The sequence below is a fragment of the Schistocerca piceifrons genome, chromosome 8, assembly GCF_021461385.2.
Source record: "Schistocerca piceifrons isolate TAMUIC-IGC-003096 chromosome 8, iqSchPice1.1, whole genome shotgun sequence".
Classification (NCBI taxonomy): domain Eukaryota; kingdom Metazoa; phylum Arthropoda; class Insecta; order Orthoptera; family Acrididae; genus Schistocerca; species Schistocerca piceifrons.
The window spans coordinates 172216094-172234659 of record NC_060145.1 but is presented as its reverse complement, the minus strand read 5'-3'; the positions used below and the strand labels follow the sequence as shown (position 1 = coordinate 172234659).

At 42.6% G+C, this 18566-nt stretch overlaps 2 protein-coding genes across 4 annotated transcripts in view; both read right to left on the bottom strand.

The window, feature by feature from the left end:
- The window catches only part of LOC124711259 (putative fatty acyl-CoA reductase CG5065), a 492981-nt gene that overhangs the window by 118560 nt on the left and 355855 nt on the right, over nucleotides 1-18566 (bottom strand). The window lies entirely within an intron of this gene.
- The window catches only part of LOC124712160 (keratin-associated protein 5-4-like), a 65596-nt gene continuing 49006 nt past the window's right edge, over nucleotides 1977-18566 (bottom strand). The window contains exon 3 of the mRNA XM_047242457.1: nucleotides 1977-2116. Within this exon, the coding sequence (XP_047098413.1) occupies nucleotides 1977-2116 (140 nt within the window). The remainder of the gene's footprint in view (nucleotides 2117-18566) is intronic.

Below are 18566 nucleotides of genomic sequence, written 5' to 3'. Positions count from 1 at the left end.
GTGCATTTCAAGCACGACATACGCTTTCTCGGCTCCTGTCGCCATTTTGTCTCACTGCGCTCTCGAGCGCTCTCGCGGCAGAAACCTGAAGTGCGGCTTCAGCCGAACAAAACTTTATGAGTTTTTCTACGTATCAGTAGTGTATCGTGACCATATGTCAATGAATGGAGCTACAGTGAATTTATGAAATCGCTTCAATCATTTGTAATAGCCCTGTATATGTCGTTGAAACAACAGCTCACGAGCCGGGCACGAAATGCAGGGCCTGCACTTCCTGTCACATAGCATATTGAACATTTCTTCCAAACAGCACAGCAGCAGACGTCCGTTAGTGCATCGACGTCGAGCGCCAGCCACCTCGCATTCCGCGAACAGGGGACATAAAGCAACCCTCAATGCAGTTCACGTAGAGTGATTCATGTCCACCGCCACGCACGCCGTTATAACTGTTGCGGAACACTTCTCCGAATTGCGATCCAATAACGTCATGCGTACTGTCACAGTTACAGCTATAAAATTAATGAATAAATTGAAACGCACTTCAAATTTCGCAAGTATCTCCAAAATAAAACTTGCCAGCTATGCAACATATCCTTATTGATATATTTTTGGATGATAAGCCGTCTGGATATCGGTTCTAAAGAGAAACTAATATGCCTTTATGAAATAACAGAACAGTCGCATAATTTGTAACGATGTGTTTGATGTAGATGCTGGTAGGGGCATTCACGATCAATCTGCAAATGTGCACCACATCGCTATCAGGTGTCATGTGACAGAGCACTTGACAAGGTCCTACATCAGATAACTATGCTAAATTAACAAAAATAAGCTTAGATTTTTGTGTATTTTATTTTTGCAAGTAATGCACTGAATATTATTTTAATAAAGAACTGAAAAATTTTCTTATGTCTAATAGCTTCTATAACATTAAGAAATGTATAAATTATTCACATACGTCTATCACTTTCTTGTAACATGTTTCTATTATTCAGCCATTAGACTGTATTTGGCGCAGTCGGCTACGGAACAACTTGTTAAGCAAGCCTGGTATTGAACAATACCGATAGTGAGAGTGGCACATATATATTACAGTACGTATAAAGGGTGCCCCAAGAGGAACGGTCAGGACATGACAAACGACCATTTGAAGCAAAAAAGTTTAGTAAACAACGGCTCTAAAATGTATACCATGACTCTTTTTGTTCTGAATGATCGTTCTTGCCATATGCGTGAATACTGACCACTCCTGCTGGGACACACTACACAGGAAAGGATTAGAATATGAGGTACTGTTTTTATATGATGTTTTCATGTGATGTTATCTTTGGAAAGACTGTTTTCGTTTTTAGAATTTTACATTCATATAGATCCTCTGTAAATCACTGAAGGGCATGGATGAGGGTACTCGCCACTGCAACACATTAGGGTTTCTTCCCGTTCTATTCACGTGTGGAGCGCGGAAAAAAAAACTCCTAAATATCTTTGCGCGCGTAGTAATTAGTGTACTCTTCTCTATACAGTCTCTACAGGGGCAGTATGGGTTGCAGCATATTCTTCGAATCCTCAATACTGGCTCCAGTAAAAGTAGACTTTCGCGGAATATTTTGCGTCTAAATAGTGATAGGTCGGTAAAAAGGGTGGCGTTACAGCTGAAGGACCTACTGAGCGTATAAATCACGAAAGTTGTGGAAGCTGTAGAAAAAGAGCAGGAGCTTAACAGTATCAAATTTTTAGTAGTGCTTATCCACTTCGTATGGCTGCTAATATTGAGTCCACAGCGGAACGAGTAAGCGCTTCGTTTCATAAGCGCAAGGTCTCTGGATTAAATATGTCAATATTTTTCTCATTGCCATGTAATTTTAACATCAGGTTTATTATAACTGTGCAGATTATCATCATTTACTAACACATTTATTATGAGGAGCAGCCAAATAAACTCCATCCTGGATGCTCTTTCGCTAGACTGGCGATTCTCATCCTGTAATCCAATGGAACACAATTGTTGTCCATTTCGTCTGGCTCTTTTCGGACTCGTAATCGTGTGGTGGTGGTGGTGGTGGTGGTGGTGGTGGTGGTGGTGGTGAAGTGATTTCTTCAGTTTCTTCAACCAGACCTTATTTGTCAATTCCTTGGTGGGCAATTAGTTCGTCTTCTAACACGAATTCTTTCACCGCTATCATTTCAGATATGTTGCGAAATATTTCTTCTCCAATTTTCATGTGTTCTGCAGAAGGACTATAAGAGATGAGATTGTTTTGGAGAAAGTTTTTCGGTGTATACGAGCACCGTTTTCAAACGCACTTTTGAAATTTCACAGTAAAGGATTCCACTTCACAATCTGTTTATCTTCTCTTGCTCTACCTCGGGGTCTAACATACGAATGAACGTTGTGCTCTACACCAATGGAAAATCGTTTTTGCACATGCAGCTATTTCTCGCGGGTCAAATCCACCAGGAGGAATACAGTGAAAATGGGCTCAAGGTGAGACGAAACGTACCTGCCGGAATACGGTTAATATGGGAAACTACTCGTACTTCCAAAATTGTAGAGGAAAATTCTATTTTTCTGGGTAAAGAATTTGAAAGTAATAATGATTCATTAGATATTGATAATTTCCACATCATAATAAATATGTTGTTAGAATTACGCGAGAATGAAAAAAGCTGCTTGCAGCGAGATTCGATTCAGAGACCTCATGCTTAAGTTACTAAGCGCTTACTCGCTCTGCTGTGGTCTCCTTGAGTACTAGCGACCATACGCAATATATTAGCACGCCTAAAATTTTCAAACTCGATTTTCTCGAAAACGCTCGAGAGTTGCTTCTTCCCATTCACTTATGTTGAAGTCCTAGTCGTGCTACACACACACACACACACACACACACACACACACTGTCAATATGAATCAAATTGGTCAGGGGAAGTTCGTAAACTGCCTTTGAAAGGAACAGGTCCATTACTGCAGAATTTTTTCGGACGTTTCCGTTGATTACTTTTAATTTAGAACCCATCCACTACGCGTGCACAGTGTCTTATACTGTACGATGGAAAATCCCAGTGGTAGGTTCCACTGACTCGCGACATAAACTCGTACCAGGTTGTTGTGTACCCTGAATACTGCGACTGCGAACAGAGACAGTGAGACCTGTGAGATTGTTCCACAAGGGACTTTACAAACTGTCTTCCTCAGATTTTTTTCATGCTTGCAGGATTTGATGTACAGTGCTCCGACATCAAGTGCCTCAAGCGGCACGACGCAATCATCATGAAAACTAGGAAACAATGCTTTCGAACATTAGATAATTTCCGGTCACTTAACTACGAAACAATCAGAGCTTTATTAATAGAGTTGCCGGTAGCTCAGCGCTTAGAGGAAAAGTCTAGAATCTCAATGATAGCAACTTTTATTTAAATTTCATATTTATTAATAAATAAGAACGTTACTTAAAAACAATCATAGTTTTTAATAAACGTAACATCCTTCTATTTTTAGTAATTAATCGACTGAAAATACGAGTATTCCCAATGAATTAAAATTTAGAACGAAAATGGGAAACATCAGACTAAAACGATTCTTCAAAGACTCTAAATCCCATGTAGGGAACAGCTTCGAACGTTGGATTATTTTACAAATAAGTTACTGTGTTAAATATTTGACTTTAAGCATGTAAGCGAGAACAATTTTAGGAAAAAATTGAAATTTGTTGCAAGTCGCTAAGTGCTCTCGTGCTCTTATACCGGATGAATTTAGTCTGAGTGTTTGCATGCCGTTAGTTACGCTGGCTCAAGATACACACACCATTTCTACGTGTAACACTTGTTTTATTGTATTACAAATTTAACGTAGGATTACATCTCTTAATGAGTAGATTACGGCAGCATTTTAAATTTTTAAGTACGATCAATAGCTATGCGAAATAATGAAAATCAAATATTTGTTGCCCTGGAAGGCGTTAGACACACAACCGGCAACTGTCAATGTGCGGAATAGCGGTTTAGTAATACACATACGTTCTTATTTCTAGAGATTGAGCGGTAATATTAATGTGTATAACTTTTCATTTCCCAATATGACATTTCGCATGTATACCAAATTTTAATTTTTTCAGGTGATAAGTAATTAAAAATAGAAATGTTATCTTTATGAAGAAAATTGAAGAGAGAGAGAGAGAGAGAGAGAGAGAGAGAGAGAGAGAGTTCTCCTTGTCAGATGAATTCCGGCGCAGTGCAACGACAAATGATGCACACCACAGATCTGCTTTGAGCGCAGCTGTTTTATGACAGTTCATGATAAGGTATCGTGCAAACGAAGCCGACATACTCTCTAGAAGTTCATATAATATAGAGATCCACTGTGTACCTCACTAGATCATATGGAGTCCAAAATAACACTTTCGCACGAAATATGAAGCACAACAACAATAATTTTAATGTTTCCTTTTGAGAAAATCATATGATATTGGAGAAAACAGATCGTAGCTTACTACAAGACGAATTATGAAACAATGCACTATGCTCCTATAAACATCTTTTCACCCTTCCAACGTAGCAAAAAGTTAATCACGTGGACCAGATGAGACCTACCAAACAAGAACGCAGACATTCGGAACCTTCAAGTGCCGGGTGCGCTTTATAACATGCAGCAGTATTGGTTATTATCCTCAGCAACATGTCGTCTTGCAATTTCCTTAAATGATGAAATGCATAGCGCCGTGATAACATGGCTCGACAAGTGAGCGTCAAACTTTTTGGCAGAGCGATCAGGAAAGCAGGCGTACCACATCACGAAAAATGTTGTAATTGCAACGGTGATAATGTTGAAACGTAACATACATATGAATGTAATATCCACACGTAAGCCCTTCCTGATAGCCACACAATGTTATTGGTAAAACATTCTCTTAAAATTGCTGCCTATAACAGCTGACTTTAAATCAAGGTCAGTGGGACAAATTTCTCGTATTGGCAAGTTAACGGCACACTACGTCATGTTAAATGAAAGACGGACAGAAGGGGATAGCAGTAGTAATCGTTGGGAGTTACAATGCAAAACGGGCAATGGAAGCCAATCGGGCAAAGGGAACAACAGTCTAGTGCCCACCGAGAGTTTCTTTGAGGAGCTCACTCGATATCAAGTGCTCATCTCCGCAGCAACTGCGGGAACACGATGCAATCGAGCCTAGCGACAATCCCTAAATTTTACTGTGAAATACCTCGGGAATCCTTCGAAAGAAAGAGCTGGTCGAACGAGCTATTAACCTCTTTACTAGGGAAAAATTATGTTGGTTACTGACTATACAAGTTGGCCGTTGTCCTACAGAAAAACCAGCGCACACTGACAAAATGCAACCAAGATTGTACAACGTGAAACTGACGATACGAACGTGGGGAGAAGGAAAGACGGAATGCCCAGCTGGCTTTTATTTGTCTCTAAAGGCTGTCGATGAATGCAGAGGGCAATGCACGCACTGATGATCGTGGGAGCAGTGCTGAAGTATTCACTCCTCAGACAGTGTAGCTTACAAAACAATAGCCTCTTACAAGAGCAATTACAAGTTTGCTGCCGACATATTTCCGTTATCGTCTGACCTAGCAGTCATTTGCACACAGAAATATGCCCTTCAGTTGGGGGGGGGGGGGGAAGGGGAAGATATAAAGAGTGCACTTCCATGGGAACACGCGAACAACGGAGAAAACAATACTCATCGACGAGTTTTCTGTTTCTATACTTTTGAATGCGCCGGGAACTGGCAATATTCAGTAGTAGAGCCAAGGAAATCTCTTCGTCAGTCTATACAATCGACAAGTCATTCTCGATATTCCCCAAGTAGTATACTTCTGCGACGTAATGTTACTGAGTGTCATTAAAGAATGTTTTTCAAACCATTGACACATCCTACTTCTTGTATGGCTAACGCACATATCCATAAATTTCTTATACCATTAAAATTTTATGCGCACAGGGACTAGACTCTGACACTTGCCTTTTGTGGACAATGATTTTTACCGATTACGCTAACCTCTTCCCTGGGAAACAAGTATATCTGGCCCCGACTGAAGATGTGCCTTACACCCTACGACAGTCAATAACCTCTCTTGCTTTCCAAATCCCACAAAAGCTGCGCTGGCACTATTCGGAGGAACCCTATCAGAGAGAATGGACTAGTCACAGCCAAAAAGTTCTTTGCTATCAACTCATTCTTAGTGCGCGGAAATAAAGTCACTTTAAGTACATTCTATCCTCAATGCCCATGTGCAATATTTTACGGCACATGAACATAATTCGATATATCTCAAACAGGACAAGACAAAGAAACAACAATAACTGTAACTGACGAACCTGCAATGTCGCGCCAGATCATAGGATTTCTCCCACCCGGTTACATGTCTAAAACGAATATGTAGTTTAAATATGAAACAGAGAAGAATACAGCATTGTAAGATAGAAGCAAGATAGAATGAAAAATGACAAAATGGTTCAAATGGCTCTGAGCATTATGGGACTAAACATCTGAGGTCATCAGTCCCCTAGAACTTAGAACTAGTTAAACCTAACTAACCTAAGAACATCACACACATCCATGCCCGAGGCAGGATTCGAACCTGCGACCGTAGCGGTCTCGCGGTTCCAGACTGAAGTGCCTAGAACCGCTCGGCCACACCCGCCGGCGGAAAATGACAGATCCAGGAGGGAATTACTACCTTTTATAGCCTCTACTTTACTTTGTAGATAGTTATTTACCTGACAAACTCCTAGTTGCTAGTAAACAGGAAATGAAGGAACCATTAACAAAAATACTTTTAACATTTCACTTTAATAGTGAAATGCAGTCTTGACGAATACAATACTTGGACTAGAGAGAGAGAGAGAGAGAGAGAGAGAGAGAGAGAGAGAGAGAGCTGTTTGCATGCGGCTTCGCCCCACCCTCTCTGTTCATGCCTCTAACCCTGTCATCCTCATCCTCCACCCCTCCCTCTCTCCTCCTCATCCTCCATCCCTCCCTCACTCCTCATCTTCATCCTCTATCCCTCTCTCCATCGTCCTCATTCCCCTCCTTCTTCACCCATCTCCCCCAACCACCAGTTCCATTACAGCTGCCTACATTTCCACCCTCTGCCTATCTCGCTTCTCCTCCTCCACCTCCTCCCTCTTCCTTTCCCACCTACCTGCCACCTTTCTCCACACTATCTTCCACCTGCCTCCTACATCTCCCGCCTCTCTCTGTCCATCTCTTCCTCCATCCTGTCCATCTCCTGCTGCCGCTATCTGCCCATCTCGTCCATCTCCATTAGTGTCTTGCACAGAGGCAATGTAGGACTCACATATCTGCACTCAAAAGTTCAAAGCTCGTATTCTGAGGATGGAAATGACCAAGGTTTCTGGGCCACTTCCAGTTCAAAAGTGGCACACGAACCATTCTATAGCACCTCACACTATGGCTACGCACTTAAAACTCCTGTGGATATAACGTGCAATTAACAGACCATTTCTTTGACACATGACACTGTGGTAGTTCTGCCTCGACACTGAACAGTTGTGTTTGCTAATAGTATAGTTATGTGAAAATATTTTACTTAACCTAAAAGTTGAATTAAGGATGAATGAAATTTCAGTTGCCACAGCAAATCCTCATGTGTCTGAAGTGTTCCTTCTTCCTCCACTCGCTCTTTCACTACACAGGGGATTTTAGGGGGGGGGGGGGGGGAGGAGGAGGAAGTCAGAGTAGGTTTACACTTAAGATATGATTAACAAAATACCTTTTTATCCGCGGGTAGCCCTTTCGCAACGACCATTTTTCAAGAGTGAGAGGTCAGTTTCCGAGCGATTGCCGTAACCCAACAGCTGATAATTATTTATTATGAGGTCTCTCACACTTTGCTCCATGATATTGGAACTTAATACTCGCCTAGGTGGTGTAGTGAATAAAATCTCTGCAGGCATTTAAGAGGATGAAGATGATGCTGCGAGGTGGGACACATGTCGACAGACGTCATGTCCCGGCACTGACTGATAAATGGCATCCCTGTCACTACTGCGACGGGAGAGATGAAGAAACAGCTAGCAAAGGGCGCAAGCGTCTGAGGTTCGGCTTGGCTTCCGTGAACAAACCAACCGCAGACCGTGATTGATCCTTACTACACTTGACTCCCGCATACAGATTTTGTTGCTGCTGTAAAGAAAAAAGTCCAACGAAAATGGTCACCGATGTGGGAGGTCTCACAACAGCCTAAATGAAGACTTTCTGCCGCAATACAGCCGAGTATCCCGCGAAAAACCTGATCTCCCAAATCAAGCTAACCAGACGTCATAACTCTACTATAACGTGCATCCGGCTGGGTCACGGCTGTTATCCTTCACATCTTTACAGGATAAAATTCCACCCAACTGAGAATACAGATCTCAACCTTGTGATACTAGGGTGTGCACACAATGACAGACAATGCAACACGGTTTTTAAGGCCTTGATCAGAGCACGAATTTCATAACTTATGTCTGTGACGGACCTGTTTCGACAGCTGACCACAACGGACTATGTCAGTATTGCCTGATTTATGCAAGAAGCGGGTATCCAGTTATGTGTCAGACACAAGAGTTACAGCATACGAAGTTGTGATACATGGATTGTATTGAGTGTGTGAATCTACAAAGCGTACCATGAATGTTACCTGGGATTAATGTAATTTCTAATGCCTATGCTGTATATATGGTATTGTATATAAAATCTGTGGTTACTCACTTCTCTGCATAAATTGTAATTGCCAAACGCTAATAAATTTAAAAACAAGCGCAGTCGAACTGCGATCCATCACAACGTAACTCTGACCGGCTTCGGGACTAAATTTAAATTTCACGTTTCAGATTGGCACAACCAGGAACTATCCACCCACTGCGCTTATTTTATTCAAATGAGCATCCTGTGTATTTTGACAAATCTAACGCAATAATTACTGCAAAAAATCTCTCAACTCATTGACTTTTCCGAGAACACAAAGTATCAGCCAATATTAAAGTATAGATGATGAAGATTTCTAATAATCCTTTGAACAGTAGCTGGAAGTAATTGCGCTCCGTACTTTAATGTGAAACATTATGTTAATAGTCGTCCAATATATCTCATGAGAGGGTGACTTTAGCTCAGGATCTGTGCGTAACACCCGGCACGGTGAAATGCTCATTTCGAAAGCATCAGCCCAAACACCCCACTTGGGTTAATACACATTTCATAGGAGCAGCCAACAATACGTGAAATAAATGTTGAAAATTTACAGTCAAAATCACTACTTATTAATCATAGTTCGACTACTACAATCACCGAGCGAGGTGGCGCAGTGGTTAGCACACTGGACTCGCATTCGGGAGGACGACGGTTCAATCCCGTCTCCAGCCATCCTGATTTAGGTTTTTCGTGATTTCCCTAAATCGTTTCAGGCAAATGCCGGGATGGTTCCTTTGAAAGGGCACGGCCGATTTCCTTCCCAATCCTTCCCTAACCCGAGCTTGCGCTCCGTCTCTAATGACCTCGTTGTCGACGGGACGTTAAACACTAATCACCACCACCACTACTACAATCCACAAATGAAACAGGGTCAGATGTAATTAAAAACTGGCATCCTACGCAAAGACATGTCCCTCCCTGATAGGGGAAAGTGTTACTGACTGTCATTAATGACTGCAGCGACATTTTTGTAAGACATATGCTTGTAAAGGACAAAACATTAAAGCAATGCATAGGCAGTATCACCAAGATATTACGACAAAGATCCATCGAGTGATCACGGGCGCGAGAAAAATTACACCGACAGGGATTCGAATACTCCCCTACACGAAATCCCACCCATCGGTCATTTCTTCTAGTCTGCACTTACGAAACTAAGTCGATCCCCCTCAACCCTCCATATTCAGCAATAATAATGATTCCTCTTCTGCAATGAAAGAGTCGCTGAGTGGAATATATTTCACAGCGTGAACGAGGTGACTGCTGTGGAGAGTTTTTCCCAGCCAAACGATAGTTTTTCCCAGCCAAATGAAACACGTTTATACAATATTGCTCACTGTTTAGGAGTTGCATTATTTTATTTTTACGAACTTCATACATTTCAAAGTTCACTATTTTGCAGCAATCAAGTCACCAAACAACAGTTAAAACAATTACGAGGTCAGGGAATAAATATTAAGAGGTAATTATCACTGAATGCTGATACCCAAGTAAATGCTCGAATTTAGATTTGAAATCATAACAAACTCTAGCTCTTAAAACTGCAACAGCACGAAGTCAGCATATACACTGAGGGATACCACTTAATATCGTGCAGGATCTCATTTTGTTCGGCATAGCGCAGCACCTCGACGTGGCATGGGCTCAACATCTCGTTGGAAGTTCCCTTCAGAAATATTGAGTCATGCTGCCCCTGTAGGAGTCCATAATTGAGAAGTGTTGCCGCAGAATTTTGTGCACGAACTGACCTCTCGATTACGTCTCATAAATGTTCCATGGGATCCACGTCGGGCGATCTAATTGTTCAGAATGTTCTTCAAACCAATCGAGAAAAACTGTGGCCCAGTGACATGGTGCATTGTGTTCCATAAAAATTCCATCGTTGTTTGGGAACGAGAAGTCCATGAATGGCTGCAAATGGTCTAGAAGTAGTTCAGTTGGATCAAAAGATCAGTCCGTTTCATGTAGACACCGCACACGCTATTATGGGACCACTACCAGCTTGCATAGAGCCTTGTTGACAACTTGGGTCCATGACTTCGTGGAGTCTGCGCCACACTCTAACCCTAGCACAAGATCGCACCAACTGAAATCGGGACTCATATGCCCAGTCCACGGTTTTCCAGTCGTCTAGGGTCCAACCGATATGGCCACGAGCCCAGGGGAGGCGCTGCAGGCGATGTCTTGCTGGTACCAAAGCCAATCGTGTCGTTCGACTCCTGCCAAAGCCCATTAATACCAAATTTCCGCCCACTGTCCTATCGTATGCGTTCTTCGTATGTCCCACATTGATTTCTGCGGTTATTTCACGCAGTGTTGCCTGCCTGTTAGCAATGACGACTCTACGCAAACGCCGCTGCACTCGACCGTTAAGTGAAGAATGACGACCACTGCGTCGTCCGTGGTGAGAGGTAATGCCTTCAATCTGGTATTCTCGACACACTCTTGGCCCTGTGGATCTCGAAATACTGAACTCCCTTACGATTTCCGAAATGGAGTGTCCCATGGATCTCGCACCAACTAACATTCCGGGTTCAAGGTCTTAATTTCCGTCGTTCAACCATAATCACGTCGGAAACCTTTTCACACGAATCACCAGAAAACAAATGATAGTTCCGATAATGCAGTGCGCCCTTTTGTGCCTTGTGTATGCGATACTACCGCCATCTGTATAAGTGCATATCGCTATCCCATGAAATGTCACCTCTGTGTAACAAATGTCTAAATCACATGAAGATTAATACCTGCTTGGATAAGTAAATTAGCAGCATTTCAGTTTAATCACACAAACTAGTTACGAATGACGCCATATACATTCTGTAGTATGTTACTCCTCCAGAAATCGCATGTGAATGTTTGTTGTTTGTGAGAAGACTATCATGCCTTGTGTAAGAACGAGAAATGTCTATTACCACGTGTCGGAATTCGACAGCGAAAGGATCGTGTCCTATTGAGACTGTGGGGTTATCATTCAGCGATACTGTTGCTCGCGTCGGCCAGATTCCCACGACTGCCACGCGACGGGTTCAGGAAAGCCATACTCAACGTCATGCAGGATCTCAATGGCCACAAGTGACTAGTGCCCGAAAGACACACAACGTTCACTCGGCCGTCCACAATCGTAAGGCCAAAGTACATACCTTTAGTGAGGAAAGGTCTCGTTTGCAGCAAGATAAGTATCCACTAGGGCAGTGTGACGAGGTATGGCGGATTACTACCTGTCAGCATGGCGACCTTTGTTGCGGCTTCACATGACGTGGCGAAAGTGAAAGTCATGCCCACAGTGTGGCGGTCAACGAAAACACTGGACATAGTATTGGCATTACATCTATTCAGACGGGTCCCAATTTTGCGATGGACGTGTCCCTTCTTGGAGAGATCGAAAGTTGCTGGATTTCATTTGTAATCGCCGTACATGTCCAGCACGTGGCATCATGGTATGGTATGCCGTGGGATACGCAACACCACCACCACTGGTTCGCATAGTCCGTAATGAAGACAGTAGCCATTACATTTTTGACGTGTTAAACGTAGTGGCTGTGCCCAAACTTTGAGATCTGTTCACGTTATCTTTTAACAAGATAACATAAGACCGCACGTTGCCCGTGCTGTTCAGGTCACCCTCGATACAGGTGCAATCTGACTTTTCTCTGCCAGCAAGTTCCCTAGAGCTCTATTACTGACAAGATTTAGTCATGGGTTGTCGAGATTGGCAAACCACCACTCGGCAGCCACTACGATTGACTTAGCTTGCAGTTGAAGCAGCATCCAGCCAAGTTCCCGTACCTGTCATCGAAGCTCAATCCGACTATGCCAGCCGGGTTAGAGCTGGTGTTTCTGCTAGAGGTGAAGCTCCGTGTACGAAATTTCGCACCCTGTACATGCCTACATCACCTACGAATTAAATAATCTATTCTTCCGACTATACAGTATACGCACAATAAATAAAATTTCATTATTTGCAATAATTTCTCGTGTTGCAATTGTAGTGGACAGCAGCGTAAGGAGATTACGATTTACAGTTTACTGAGAGGATGCCTTACATCATATTCAAGTTTAATTTTTGCAAATGGTTCGCAGACTCTGCACTGGCATGTGCCAAACTTAATGCAGGTTACCCTATCCAATATACTCTTAACGTTTTAGTAGGGACAGTACTATGGTCAACCATTATTTACAATTTGGTGACTCTTCTCTATCAGTAACTGCGATCTCCGGTTAGTTCAACCAATTCAGTAGACAGACTGGAGGACATCTTGCAGTAGTCTCCACGTCAGAAGTGTTTCCTGTTGTACGGCAGAACACCGACTAACCTAGAGACAGAAAGGTTAGTATTCACATTTCCGTCTATACATTCCTTCACCTTCCAGAATTAGCCCGGTCAACTTGTTTCTGATTAAGCTGTACTGGGCAACAGTAGTGAGCGCGTGTTCGGTTATCGTGCAGCCCTCCCAGACATCAAATCGGCTTTTCGCCAAAGTCGCTTCTCGTTTGCCCTCAAAAGCTGATTGGCTCCGTGGTAGTTCTTCGACCAACGAAAAATCATTGGGTTCTCCGTCAGCTAGAATCGCTGTCCACCCAGAACAAAGAACTAGGAACTCTGACGCCTTTAAAAAAGTGATGATTAGGAAAACCAAAAATGAAGGACGTGAACTGCCAAGCCAGGGACTACACTTTTCGCCTCAGTTGGGTGACTAGATTCGTGATTTCCTGTTAGAAAGGTCACAGCTTGTAGTAACTGACGCGAAGTCATTTAATAAAACCAAATTTATATATAGCGTTCAATAGGAGGTGTTACAGGCTTTCTGCTGTTCTTAAGCTATATAAACAATTTAGGAGAGAATCTGGGAGGCACTGTTAAGATTTTATGCAGATAATTCTGTCGTTTATCGTTTACTAAAGTCGTCAGAAGATCAAAACGAATTAAAAAATGATTCAGACAAGATAAATGTACGCTGCGAAAGATAGTAATTGACCCTAAACAAAATTTTGAGATCCTTCACATGAGTACTACAAAAATGCGTTGAAGTTCGGTTACACTATAAATCATAAAAATTTAAAAGTAGTCTATTAGATACCTAGGGATAAAAATTACAAAAAATTTAAACTGGAACCATCAAACAGAAAGCTTTGCTTTTTATTGGCAGAACACTTAGAGGGTGTGACAAATACTCTCCATTGCCTAAAGTAATACGCAGCTCGTCGTCTAGGGGCTAGCGTTGTTGCCTCTGGATCACGGGGTTCCTGGTTCGATTCACGGCCGGGTTGCGGATTTTCTCTGCCCGGGGACTGGGTGTTGGTGTCAGCATCTTCATCATCATCATCATTTTTGAGAGTGACTAGATTGGACTGTGAAAAATGGACTGTGTAAAAATTAGGACGTTGTACGGGCGCTGATGACCGCGCAGTTGAGCGCCCCACAAACCTATCATCATCATCATCATCATCATCATCATCATCATCATCGCCTGAAGTATGATTTTCTATCCTCTTCTAGAGTACAGATGCGTGTTATGAGATCCTTACTCGTAGGATTGACGACGGACATCAATAAAGCTCAAAGAAGGGCAGTTCGTTTTGGTTGGGGTTGTTTGGGGGAACAGACCAAACAGCGAGGTCATCGGTCTCATCGGATTAGGTAAAGAAATCTTCCGTGCCCTTTCAAGGGAAACATCCTGGCATTTGCCTCAAGCGATTTAGGGAAATCACGGAAAACCTAAATCAGAATGGCCCGACGCAGACTTGAACCGTCGTCCTCCCGAACACGAGTCCAGTATGGTAACCACTGCGCGGAATTATCGCGGAATAGAAAGGCGAGGGGGGGGGGGGGGGGTCGAGAATACAATATGAGAGTTGGGGGTGGAAATCATTAAAATAAAGGCGTATTTCTTTCCGGCGAGATCATTTCACGTAATTCCTTCACCAGCTTTCTTCTCAGAATGCCAAAATATTTTGCTGACTACTACCTACAAATGGAATAATGATCATCGTTATAATATAGGGGGAAATGAGAGCTCACACAGGAAGATTTAAGTGTTCATTTTCCCCCACGTGCTGTTGGAGAGTGTAAAGGTCGACAAATAGTCTGAAAGGGGTTCTAATAAACCTTTAGCCAACAATTAACTGTGAATTGCAGAGTAATCATGTAGGTGTAACATGTCCTCATTACCAACTAGGTGCAGTCTTGAAGATTGTGATATTCTGATATGGTGCTTCTTCGCGCTGGAAAACGATTCAGGTGACCGTGCCCAATTTACAGGAATATCAACAGGATTCAATTTCTGTTTAGCAGCAAGGAACTACTTCATGGACAATAACTTTCTTTTATTAAACTCAGCTTATTATCTCTCACTCCTCTTCCTTCCAGAGACATTTGACTGCACCAAACGGCGAGGTGATGACGTACAGTAACCGCAGGTACTGAAAGAGAGAGAGCACCTGCGAAGAGTTTACGAGCAGCCAAGAAAACAAGAGCTGCAAGAATACTTTTCTGTGGCTCCACAACCATTGCGGCACCGAGCACAAAAAGCTTGCTCATAACCACGTTGTGATGGCAGCAAGGGCCTGCAGACTACTGACACAGGAGACGTTTTCCGGGCCGAAATGGCGCCCGGCTGGCTTTGTCGGAGGCTTTCCAACTCCTGATAAGACATGCCGTTGCTATGTTAGGTACGCTGAATCAGTGTCTCCAGGTGAAACAAGGTTAAAGCACTCTGAACTGACTCACATGCGAATCCCTTATTCCATTTACTGTCAGTGGTAAATGCGTTATTATGTAGGTATCGGTACCTCTTCGCAGTGTCAGGGTTCCAAAATTAGTCTTCTTACATCTGGCTGATTCAGGATTTGTTGCAGTAGCTTGGAATTAATCCACTGTATCTCAAGTACTTTGTTTACGAAATATTAACAGCTAAATGTCTGTGCCTGTCTAGTACAAAGGTCGTACTAATTGTGGAATTCATCACAATAATGAAGGCAAAAGAGGCTATCAGTTTCCAGACGCGGATTACTGTTATAGACAGTGATAAGATAGGAGAAAAGGTTAGACCTTAATGATCAATGGTCAGCGAGGTCATTTGAAACCGAACGGCTCTGATGAGATGCTAACTGGAGTAAAACCTGCCGCTGGGTAGGTGGTTTATGGAAACTACGACAACCTATATCTACGGAATTTGAATACCTTTCCTCCAAAATACGAGTCTACTGTCTTAACTACTGCCTGACACAGCTCGGTATGGGCGGACCAAGTTCTGCACCCACTATTACAAAATCAACTTAGCTAAAAATCCCATATATACAATTATTGTGGTTGCCTTGGAAGACTTAACATATACCTCTCCTCGCTATGCAAGTCATTTCATCTCTACGTAACTACTACAGCCTACACGCAGGTGAATCTGCTTACTGCAGTCAAGCCTTGTCTCTCTCACACTTTTCCTCTCAAATTGACTATTCTGTGAAGCCTCAAGCTACCCTATCAACCGACTTCTTTTCTATAATCAACTTGTGTCATAAATTTCATCTCTTCCCAATTCTATTCAGTACCTAGATATCCGATCTACAAATTTTATCTTCTGCTACTCGGTATTTCGAAAGCTTCCCTTTTCTTCCTGTCTGTAAGGTTACCGTCAATGTTTCACTTCAGTACAAGGCTAAATTCCACACAAATATCTTCAGAAAATATTTCCTACCACTTAAACTTACATTCTATGATAAACTTCTAATTTTCTAAACTATTTTCCTTGCCTTTGTGTCTGCATTTCACAGACACACTACTTTGTCCACCGACAGTTATTTTGCTACCCAAATAGCAAAACTCATCGACAACTTTTAACGACTTATTTCCGAATCTGATTCACTCCGCATCGCCTCGTTTAATTCGACTACATTCCATTATTCTTGTTTTACTTGTGTTGAAATCCATTTTTTCACCTCTTTTCAAGACACTGCTCATTCCCTCTGACGATTACAACGTCTTCCGCAAACCTCAGAGTTTTTATGTCTGCCGGCCGCGGTGGCCAAGCAGTTCTAGGCGCTTCATTTAGTTAGGTTTACGTAGTTCTAAGTTCTAGGGGACTGATGACCTCAGATGTTAAGTCCCATAGTGCTCAGAGCCATTTCAACCATTTTTTTATGTCTTCTCGCTGAACATTACTTCTTTTATCAAATTTCTCCTCTGTTTCAAGATTTTAAACATGGCTGCAACAGCAACTGTTGAAATTCTTCACGATAAAGGATGAAGGTATATTTATATGTACCGAAACCTTGGTCAAGAATTTTAATAAATTTTTATCCTTAAACTGTTTTGGCTGTCATCCTTTCTCCTCTGTTTCATTTACTGCTTGCTCAAAGTGAAAATTGAATATGCTACAGTCTTGTCAAATTATCTCCTTGCCTGTCATGTGTTTCGACACATACTCGTTTAACCGCAGGCCGGTCTCTCTAAAAAATTCCCCCTCCCTTTATTTTCTCCCTGCTACCTTATCAATATCAACGAGTGACATACCTGTACACTACTTCAATTATCTTCTACAGTCCAGTCCAAATCTCACGCAAGCCAGTTAGGCCTGAGATGGTCCACACAAAGCCTGTTGATAAAATGTCCACTATAACCAATGTAAAGATTCGCTGGTGACATTGCTATACTCAGTGAAAGTGAAGAAGAATTACAGGATGTGCTGAATGGAATGAACAGTCTAATGAGTACAGAATACAGACAGAGTAAATCGAAGAAAGACGAAAATAATGGGAAGCAGCAGAAATGAGTACAACGAGCAAAACGAGCAACTTATCGTAATTGGTGATGACGAAGTAGGTGGAGTTAAGGAATTCTGCTGTCTAGGCAGCAAAATAACCAATGAGGAACGGGGAAAGGAGCACAGAAAGCAGACTAGCACTGGCCACGTATGGAGCACAACATAGTATGGTAGTGAGACATGGACTTTGGAAAAACCGGAACAAAAAGAGAAACATTTGAGATGTGGTGCTACAGAAGAATGTTGAAAATTAGATGGACTGATAAGGAATGAGGAGCTTCTTCGTAGAACCGGCGAGGAAAGGAATATCCAGAAAAGACTGACAAGAAGAAGGGACAGGATGACAGGAAATGTGTTAAGACATCAGGGAATAACTTCAATGGTACTATACGGAGATGTAGAAAGTAAAAACTGTAGAGAAAGACAGAGACCGGGATAAATGGCTCAAATGGCTCGGAGCACTATGGGACTTAACTTCTGAGGTCATCAGTCCCCTAGAACTTAGAACTACTTAAACCTAACTAACCTAAGGACATCACACGCACCCATGCCCGAGGCAGGATTCGAACCTGCGACCGTAGCGGTCGCGCGGTTCCACACTGTAGCGCCTAGAACCGCTCGGCCACCCCAGCCGCCAGAGATCGGGATACATCCAGCAAATAATTGAGGATGCAGGTTTGCAACTGTTGCTCTGAGATATAACGGTTTGCACAGGAAAGTAACGTCCAGTCAGGAACAGAGGATATTGGAAAGAACAGAATCTCTGACCACCGACGGATGGGAAATGAACTGGGCGTGGTTTTCTTTTCTCAACTGGAAACGCAACCACCTTGAGCTAGTTAGTTCACAGAAAACCAAAATCGGGTTGGCAGGACGTGGATTAGAAACACGTCCCTACCGAATATGTGCCCAGTGTATTGACCACAGCATCACCTCGCTTCGTTATTATGGAAGGAAGCTACTGATGGCTGAGCCATCCATCGGATAGTACCGTTCAGACTGACAGCTCCATTCCTGCGCGACCCTCAGGAACACCACACGCGCACTCAGATTATTTCCTACGATAATTTGGCTATGCAATGGGAACAGT